Genomic DNA, 10,088 nt, shown 5'->3' with positions numbered 1-10,088 from the left:
ACACACAAGCAGGACCTCTGCTGCCAGACAGTTAAAAGGAAGCCCCTCCCTTGTGCTCTCTCAGGCAGCGTTAAGTCAATCTTCATTTTGTTTCATAGTATTTGGTGTCAGTAACAAGCTATTAAAGATTCATTCATTTACAAATACTTTTTATGTTAAAATGTGCATTTGCCAGAAAATACCCCCCCAAAAAATCTCCTTAAACTATAATTAAATTTTGCAGAAAGAATTAGAAGAAATGTCTCATGCACCTTTATTCAAAGTCACATATAATTTTTGGAATATAACATCCATGGAAACCATTTTCTGTCGCTAGCATAATTCACAATTAGGAGAAAGTTTCATTAGTCTAAGAAGCATGAATGCAATATTTGAATTTCCCCTGAAGGGACAGACGTACTCAGAGTTTCGTGTGAACTCAGAAGGCTGTGGTCAGTAAGCGACTCTTGCTGTGTCTCTGTGGCCTGGCTGCAACCCTGCATGGGTTTACCCACCCACACTTGAACACACGCAGCCTCTGCAGTCTTGTAAACCCGGGTTGTGTTGTTTCCAGCAGCAGTAATATTTTACGAGGGCTTGGTAAGAGAAATACAGGCTGCTCAGGTCACGACATGAGGTTACCAAGTGTGTCTGCTTCTAAGAGCTCCTTGGAATTAGTTTGATTTTTCGGTTTATGCCAGATTTCGATTCTGTGCAAACCTTTAAAACCAGCCGCATGCACTTTGTATTTAGCATACAGGAATCAGAGCCTATTATCAGTCTTTTAAATTATCTTGATAGTTCTTCAGGCTTGCTCATATGAACATAATATGAAAAAAAAATATTTTTTTTCTTTATTTTCTAAAGTTAATCCATTTATACTCAATATCTGTACAAAGTCACTGTTAGAAAAAACTTTAAAAAGTTAAAGTCCTTGCTTGTAGTTTCGCTCCACTAAAAATCCCATCGCTTCCGATTTGCAACAGCAATGTTCCCAACTAGGATATGGTATCAATCCTAGCTTCCGAGACATTCATCACAGCGTAATAGTTTAAATGAAGGCTAAGCTCTCAACCAAGATATCTAAGCTCTTGTGGATTTTTAAGGATTCTTTCTTCTTCTCTGAGTTTTTGAGCCACTGGGCGCCTTTATTTAGTAGCAGACAGGCAGGAAAGGGGGTGAAGAGAGAAGGGAAGACATGCAGCAAAGGTTTCTGGGTCAGGATTGGAATCAGGGACAGCTGCGTGGAGGACTGAGGCCTCCATAGTTGCTCTATCCTTGTTCCACTGCAGTGCCTCAACTCTTCTACATAACTCACCTTGCTGAAAATGGTAGCTCATATGTAGTTAATAATAGCCAACTTACCATCTATCAGACATAGCTGTTCTGGTCTGGTCTTAGCCAAAGTAAAGATATGCAGGACAATTGATATTGTTCGTTGTGTCGTCATTGCTCCGTTAAAAGTCAATATTTTAATTGAATTGAATTCAGTTTCTTTCTATAGCGCCAATTCACAACACATGTCATCTCAAGGCGCTTTACATTTAATCAGATCAGAGACTCATTGACTCAGATCCAATTTCTCACACTAAGCATGCTTGTAGCGACAGTGGAGAGGAAGAACTACTTTTTAACAGGAAGAAACATCCAGCAGAACCAGGCTCAGTGTGAGCGGCCATCTGCCGAGGCCGACTGGGGTTCCAGGAGACAGAAGCAGAGATATAAAAAGCAACTGTAAAAGGCGGCCCAGTCCAGGAAACACAGCCAGACAGACGAGCTCTGAGTCGGCTCCCATGTCAGAGGATGAAGAGACCACATCCAGCCAGTCACAGTCAGAGAAACAGGACTACACTGGAAAAACAGGCCAATCTCCAACATCTATAAACAAAGGTGTTGATGGCAGCAGCACAGCTGGTATTTCTCTCCAAGATGGCGTCACAAACACAAACAAATAAAACATTTTATTGGAAATATTACCTGTTGGGTGAGTTTAGAAGTAATAAAGTCACCTAAAATCTATTAGATGGGTTATAAAGATAAGAAGGAGCTAATGGTGCTTTAAAAATCACATTGTTGGTGCTAAAATCCTAAGACCATTTCTGCTATAACTTTTTGCTACTGTAACACCACAATTTCCCCATTGTGGGACAATAAAGGGATTTTCTACTCTATTCTATTCTAAAATGTCTTTTGATGTGTCTCAAACTGTTATCTTTGGTATTTCTCAAAAGAAAAACCTTAAATATATAAACAAAGTGTGTCTCTGGAACTTTCAAAGTGTTAATTTTTGAATGGTTCTTTACTGTTTTCTGCATCCTTTTTCAACCTGAATGACTCGTCTTAAAAAGAAAGACTCTAAGAAGTAAAAAAAAAAAACATCTTTAGTGACCTAACCCTAGAGGGTTGCTGTCTAAGCTCACCTTAAATGGTCATTAGACGCTTTGTCTGCTTGGAGGGAAAATAGAAAGTGATGAGGGATGGTCCAAGACCCTTGCTCATTACTTTGTGTCAGATTTTAGACAAATAGCAGCCAGTGTCTTTATTAATGAATGCATTGTATCCGTTGTCAGACTCATAATTTGTCTTCCAGCCTTCAGTTTTGTTTGAACTGTTTTAAAAAACGACGGTTAATACATTTTCCAGACCTTTTCTTCTGCATACTTCTTTCCAATATTTTAAACTTTAGTATTACGGTAATTCTAGCTCTTATGGACTCAGGTGCTGCAGAGTGAGTGAAAATACTATCTGCTCTGGAAGTCTAGTTAGCTCACACTCAAATCTAAAGCTTTACATTTGATGTCGCCACACCCATCTTATTTCAATGCATTCCAACTGAAACTATATATATAAGATTAACTGGAAAACATGAAGTGAAAAAAAGAGCCAATTAGTAGTTACTACCAGCAGCTGTGCCTTTTTAATATCTAAAGTTCAGATCCAAGACTAGCAAAATCTTAAACAGCTCCTAGTTTGAACTGCCAGTTGATGGTTCTTTCATTTTTTTTTTTTTTTTTTTACTTTCTCTGTTTTAAGACTTGTTGTAAAAGTTTGAGCCAAAACCTGCTGGATGCTTTTATACAGAAAACACTAAAATGGCAAATAAGAGCAAATCACGAACAGGGGTAAATAGAGACAATCAGTGTGTGTGTGAGTGTGTAGGGGGGGTGTAATGGAGGGAGTCCTACAGACTTGAAAAAAAATATCTTATATTGAATCAAAATAGTTACAGCGTTTGTAATAAACCTGCAGTCTGTACGTCAAACCTCAGGAGACACCAAGAATTACTGATGTCATTATGATTTATTACTTGTTGACATATGGAGCATTTGTTTGAAAATGCTCATTTTCACATTGGTCAGACTCAGAGCATTACATCAGAGGATCACTATCTAACGTACACATCAAACCATCAGATATTTTTCCAGCGTCTAGCTGAGGCCGTCATTCCTTATCTTTAGTTTTTCGCAGCGCTGTCCAAACATATCCTCATGCTTGTTGATGTTAAAGACTTTTAAGTTTAAATATTGTTCATAAAGTGAGCACAAACTGCATGTCACATTTACATTTTAAGTTTTATTTTGCTTTGCAATAAAGTGTCATTTCCAAGCTTATATATATATATATATATATATATATATATATATATATATATATATATATTCAAGTTATTGCCGTTGTAGTTTGTGGTCAGCCTTTTAAATCTCAATAAGTTTTCTTGCTTTAAAGTTAAAAGGACTGTTAAGAAAATCATAGACAGGATCATCCCCACAACTCATCACAATATAATGATTTATTATGATGGAATTATTATAACTGACTATAACTGTGTTCACTTAAGTATTCCCTCCATGTTTCTAATGTTTAACCTCATAAAACAAAAATAAACAAAAAATATTTATTGCCAGCCTTACCTAGAACTTCGCAGCTAATTGAGTGAGACCTCTGCTGTTCAGATGAACACATGACACATAATCTGCCATTAGAAGAAGTAAATAATTTGGGGGGAATTTTTAAGTAAAATTTTGCATTACAGATGTTGGAATCCATTTTTTGCAGATTATTTACCAAGTTTAAAATCCTTACTTTTGCAGTTATATGTCAAAGATTTAATGTTCCTGTTTTATTTGTATAACAAAAAAAGTAATATGTCTTAAATAAAAAAAAAAAAAAGTTAAATTACAGCTTTAAGCATTACTCTCTGTTAAACACCCTAGATTGTGACAGTCTATAAAATTTCTCGTAACGCTGTAAGTAATAAAAGAGTAAATCTGGACATGTAATACTTGAAAGACCTGCCTTCAGGTTAAATAATAATGAAAGAAACCCATTTTAATTGTCATTATAATATAACTTTATTTTGTCAAGCAAAAAGAAAAAAATCTGCATTCAACTTTAGAAAATGTGCCATAGTTTGAATTTTAATTAGAGTAGGTCCTCTTCTATATAATAGACTATCTCTAGAGTTAATTCGAGTAAGAGTGAGACATCCTCAGACATTATCACATCTCTGCTACACACGGCAATATCAGCCACAGGTGTGTGATTGCCGAGAGTGTAGCAGAGATGTGATAGATTACAGAAGATCACTCACTCTTATTCGAATTAACTGTAGCGATATTATATTATATTATATAGAGGAGGAACTAATCAATATAATTGAATATCTCTTCGGTTAATTCGAATAAGAGTGAGACCTCCTCTAAATTATTACATCTCTGCTACTCTCTGGGCAATGGCAGCCACAGGTGTGTCATCGCCGTGATGTTTGTCCCTGCTCGGATTCCATCGCATCGCACATAACATCATAACTGCACAACTACTTCTGCTTTTTGAGCCCCTGCACTGATTTGAATATATTAAAATGTCGTATAAGCCCTACTAGTCGCACAGCATCCGGATTTATTGAAAGGCGCCGCCTTAGAAACATTTTTCACTTTCAACATGGTTTGATGGAGTCGTTGGTAAGTTTAATTAGCGCTTATAGCCTCGGTAGCTACGCTAGCGAACTTCAGATTAGCCGCAAAACTTACGACAGAATACATTTAAAAAATGGATGAAGTTTTCTATTTGCGGAATGGTGGTGAGTTTACTGGCATAAAGAGAGGGATTGTTTCTGTATTACGCATGTTAGTCTGCAAGTAGAGCGTGAAGGTGAATGGATTTACGACATAAGTAAATAAAGCTGATAAAAAAACATTAGTGATGCGTTTACGGGAGGTTGGGAGAGGAGGTCATCACAGATCTGTTCCTGAACCTTAGTTTATGAGCCTTAGAACCTTAGTTTATGAGCAGGGAGGATTAAAGCCAAGTATGTGTTCAGAGGTTAGAATAGAATAAAAAGAATAGAATAGAAAATTCCTTTATTGTCCCACAATGGGGAAATTCTGCTGTTACAACAGCAAAAGATTACAGAAAAAAAATGGTCACACAATGTGGACCTTAGAAAAATGCATAAGAATAACATACTAGTTAAAAAAAATAAAATACTACTGGTGAATGAATAACCAATATACAGCTGTGGACATGTTTACAGTAATGGATATTCGAAAACAGCAACATTAGAGATGTGCAAAATGACAGCAGCATGCTATTATTAGAAACTGTGCAAAATCAGCATGAATGTAACAACTTAGACAGATTTATATAATTCTGTATAAACAAGTGTAAACAAAAAGGATTTTCATTAAGAACATTTCATTTTTTTAAAGTGCTGCCTTAAAAAACAGTAAAAATACATCAACAAAAACAGTAATATAAAAATGACTGTATATTTACAGTTCTAAAATGTAAGTTTTTTTATTATAATAAAATAAAATAACCAATTTTACGCAACATTCAGCAGTCTAATGGATGTGGGGAAGAAACTGCTCTGGAATCTGCTGGACCTGCAGCGGATGCTACAAAGTCTCTTCCCAGAGGGCAGCAGGGAGAACAGTCCATGGTGGGGGGGTGAGGGGTCATTGATGATGTTACGGGCGCGGGACACACAGCGCTGGGATGAAATGTCTTTTATGGAGGGAAGAAGAGCCCCAATGATCTTCTCTGCTGTTCTCATCGCTCTCTTCACCTCCTTCCAGTCTGAGGCGCTGCAGCCTCCACACCACACAGTGAGACGGCTGGTCAGAACGCTCTCTATGGTGCTTCTGTAGAAGGTGGTGAGGATGGCGGGGGCAGGTTGGCTCTCCTCATCCTCCACAAGAAGTACATGCACTTCTGTGCTCTTTTGACCAGTGAGGTGGTGTTTACTGAGATTGTTTGGAAACAGGGATGAGTTTGGGGTCTTATAGCTGCTGGGAGGAAGGATCTGTGATAACGCTCCCTGGTGCATTTAGGTACAGCAGTCTGTCACTGCTAAATTACACGCTAAGGGACACCCAGACTTAGTGTCTTAAAAATCTTAGAAATAACCATACCACTTGTTTTTTTTTTTGTTTTTTTTGTTTTTTTAGTGTAATGACAGCATATTCCTGGTAAAACTAGGGTATAGTATCATTACCTTTATCACATTTTTTTCAATATTACATTTAAAAATTGACCATTTTCCTTTTACTTTGTATCAGTTTTGCATATCAGATATTAAGAGAATATGAAGAAGGTTGTGCAGGAAAGAGTTCATTAGGATATGAGTATTTTTTAAAGTCCCCCGTCTTCATCTTTCTTCTCTGATGAACAGGTGTTCAACAGAAAAGAACTTGGAGCCAGATGAACCGAAGAGGAAGGAAAAGTGGATAGAAAAATGTCCTTTCTGTATATCGACCGGATTCAGATAACAACAAATGCCTTTTGGATAACATGTTCCTAAAGGCCTATTTACTGTGCTGGAGCACTGAGAGAATAATGTGATGGAGAACCAAGAAGAAAGGTGAGCACATGTGTTTCTTAATAATTAACTTCTGAATATGGCTCTTTGAAATGGAAATGTTCATTTCACTACTAAGCTGCTGCACTTTTACTGCCTGAAAGCTGTAGAAAACGAAAATAAGAGTGTCTAATTCTAAGTTTATCTCTATATGATTTCAAAATGATTAAATATTAACAGGAAAAACAGATCCAAAATGGTGTGTTTGTGGCCAACATTTGTTACACATTTATAAATGAGCTAAATTAACCCTGAACATTTTTGTGTTTGTTATATCTAAAAAAAAAATCTGAGGACTCTGGCTTAAAGGTTTGACAGATTATGAGTAGATCCAATTAAATTAGATCTGTTTAATGAACTCCTCCCTGATCAACTAGAATATTTTTAGCGTTTGGTTTTGGAAAAATAATCCTAAAGATAAATGTATTTTGTAAAAAAAAGTTTGGAAAATCTCTGACAATTTCATTTAAAAATCCTTTTTAATTTCAGAGCTTGTTGAATAAAGAGCTTGTTTTTGGGTAGAAATCCTTCATTAAGTTTGGGAAAATTGGCTCCTAAGTTTAAAAGAACAACAAAAGTCAGGTTTTCTTTTAACCAGCCATGAGGAAGCTGGCTCTGTAATTTCTAACCATGCAGTTTAGTCAAATGGTTTACAAAATTCCCTTTCGCATGATTGTTTACTGTTAGCTATGATTCATACAGACAGCTTGAGTTTTCCTGCCTTGAGGTGTGAGAGCATGTCTGACCGTGCAGATGCTGAATCAGCTTTTCTATCTCGATAAATGAATGAATGAGATGAGATAAGATTACAACCTTTCTTTTTTTCTGGGCAACCGTTCAGATTTTCTTTTTACCCTTTATAAAATGTAAATATGTGTTTCTGATCCTGATATTTGCTTCCGTTTTCGTTCGTATCGTATCCAGACGGTTAGGATGAGTGATTTGTCATTTCTGCGCCTGCAGCTCTGCAGATGAACGAGTTCTCCGGGCTCCAGGGAGAGGACTCCTCCATGTCTGGCCTTCGGGGGAAGGAACCGATCAGCTCTTCCCAGAGACGGCATTCTTGTCCAGACCTGTAGTGCAGGTCTCCCTGGGTGAACATCATGGCATGCTTTTGCTACAGGGTGTGTTTCTAACCTACAGTTGACTGATATTTTCTGCTGAGTGACTCATTTTAGTGCTGGCTGGAGCTCATTGTTTGAATTTGCAGGAGGCTTGTTTGTTTAGTGTTTCATTAAGTTTGAAGCCTTTTTTTTTTTTCTAGTTTCAGTTATATCGAGGGTTAATAATCAACAGAAATTAGGCTGTGTGCAGGATTAAAAAGAGTCTTAGCCCTTATTCCTCCCTCAAATAAAGTAGATGATACAAATTTCGCTTTTTGATCCATGTTTTCTGATTTTTCTGCTGGGAAATGATGCCACCCAACTTATGTTGTTTTCCAGGGGGTGAGGTTTTTTCATTCGGGGAACTTTCATGGAGGGGTCTGAGCGTCCCCGTGTCTGCTCCGCTGCTGGAGGCCTCGCTGCTGGAGAGGGTGGTGGTCCATGTGGCAGCTGGTGGCTTCCACTGCGGAGCCATAAGCGAGCAAGGCAGCGTTTACATGTGGGGGGAGAACGCTGCGGGACAGTGTGGGCAGACGGAGGACGGCTCTGTCGCAAATATCACAGGTTTGCATTTTTTCAATGTGCCTCCTTAATTCCTCTCTCAGATTGTTAATTTTAATTAGAACATCTTAACATTTAGTTACTGTTACATTTATAATTTCCTATGGCATCACAAGATATACATCTATCAACAAATAATTATCAGTAATGACACAGCGACCCCATTGTAATATTATTTTTTCTGTTAATATGCTGTTTTGAAGCACTGATAAAGATTCACTCACCTCAGCATGCTGAATGCTTGACATAACAGACTTATCCTCTAATTAATCCAGCTAAAAAGTATTTAACCCCTTTAAAGGCCCATGTAGACTGTGGATGGGCCAGTGCATTTTTAGTCCAAGATGGTCAGTGATCATTTAAGGTGGAAGCAACAAGTTTAACTCCTCCCAACTTGTAATTGGTGTAAAAGCGCTCGCCCACAATCATTCTGCACTATATAACCAGCTGCCCTGTTTGCTAATGCTAATCTTTCAGAGAGACAGAAAGCTCAACTCGTGGCAGCGTTGTGACAGTTCCGGTGGCTCGTCGGGCTGACATGGCGTTAGTACTGGCTGGCATGGCGTATTACTGGCAGCAGCCACTATTCTGACAGTCTGCCACATCGGCTCCTTGTTTACTGACACCGTTTAGGCTGCTGCAGAAGACGTTTTTCACTGCAGAAGCTGGGCGTACACTGTGCAATTTTCGGGGGAATGTTCCAGTCGTGCGAGAATCTTTAGATTGGGCCGACTTTCAGCCTGACCGTGACTCTAGTGTACAAGGGGTTACGAGGGCTGATCAGCCTCTCACGACTGCCTCCCGATCAGGAATCGTGAGGTTGGGAGAAAATCAAACGTATTTGCTCCCAATCGTCGTGGGCAAATCGCTCAGGGCGCATGCGCAAACAAGGATTTTTCTTTTTATTCTTGCTCTCAGATGTAAACACAGCAGCATGGCAGGAATGCAATGAGTGAAATGGAGTTTTTTCTGTAACATTAACAGACCGTAGTAAACACGTTTGCTCAGCCATGTCTTTTTTTCCAAATATATCGTCGCCTTTTTTTTTTAGGGCTTTCAGCGCAAAATTGCACAAATTGCCAAGGCAGCGCGCTTCACTCTAGTGAGCTTCATATTCCTCTCCTATTCGTTTGGCTTCTGGATAGACAAGTCAGGGCAGCTCCACCTCACTGCGGAGCTGAGTCCGACGTGGTTTTTAGTCGTACAGTGTGAGCAGGTAGATTGCATCAGAGCATCGAGCCGAACATAAATTGTGAGCTGTGAACTCACACTGTACGACTAAACCCTGGGATTTAGTCGTACAGTGTGAGCAGTAGCTGCGTGCAGTGATTGAAAAAAATCGCACAGTGTATGCCCGGCTTAAGTAGATTGTCGTTTTAAGGTTGTGCTGTTATTGTTTAATAAACAGTATTAAAAGTTTTATAAAGTCACATTTACTTGATGGAACAAAGTAGTTTATCTGCCAATAAGTGGTCTCTGCTGACACCGGCCCACTATAGTGACAGTCCGGCTCTCCTGCCAGTAGGCTGCACGAACTCCTAGGTTTACTGACACCATATCTATATCTCTATATCTAGATATAGAGA

At 38.6% G+C, this 10,088-nt stretch overlaps 1 protein-coding gene across 2 annotated transcripts in view; it reads left to right on the top strand.

Annotated features, from left to right (window-relative positions):
- Positions 1 to 6,658: 6,658 nt before the first annotated feature.
- The window catches only part of LOC107083525 (alsin-like), a 39,579-nt gene continuing 36,149 nt past the window's right edge, over positions 6,659 to 10,088 (top strand). For both annotated transcript variants that reach the window (XM_015372836.1, XM_015372835.1), the window contains exons 1-3: positions 6,659 to 6,841; positions 7,802 to 7,962; positions 8,281 to 8,505. In XM_015372836.1, the coding sequence (XP_015228322.1) occupies positions 6,822 to 6,841; positions 7,802 to 7,962; positions 8,281 to 8,505 (406 nt within the window). In that variant the 5' untranslated portion in view covers positions 6,659 to 6,821. The remainder of the gene's footprint in view (positions 6,842 to 7,801; positions 7,963 to 8,280; positions 8,506 to 10,088) is intronic.

The sequence above is a fragment of the Cyprinodon variegatus genome, unplaced genomic scaffold, assembly GCF_000732505.1.
Source record: "Cyprinodon variegatus isolate N-32 unplaced genomic scaffold, C_variegatus-1.0 Scaffold77, whole genome shotgun sequence".
In the NCBI taxonomy this organism is placed as follows: Eukaryota; Metazoa; Chordata; class Actinopteri; order Cyprinodontiformes; family Cyprinodontidae; genus Cyprinodon; species Cyprinodon variegatus.
Note: the sequence above shows the minus strand (reverse complement) of the source record. Positions and strands in the feature narration are given on the sequence as shown.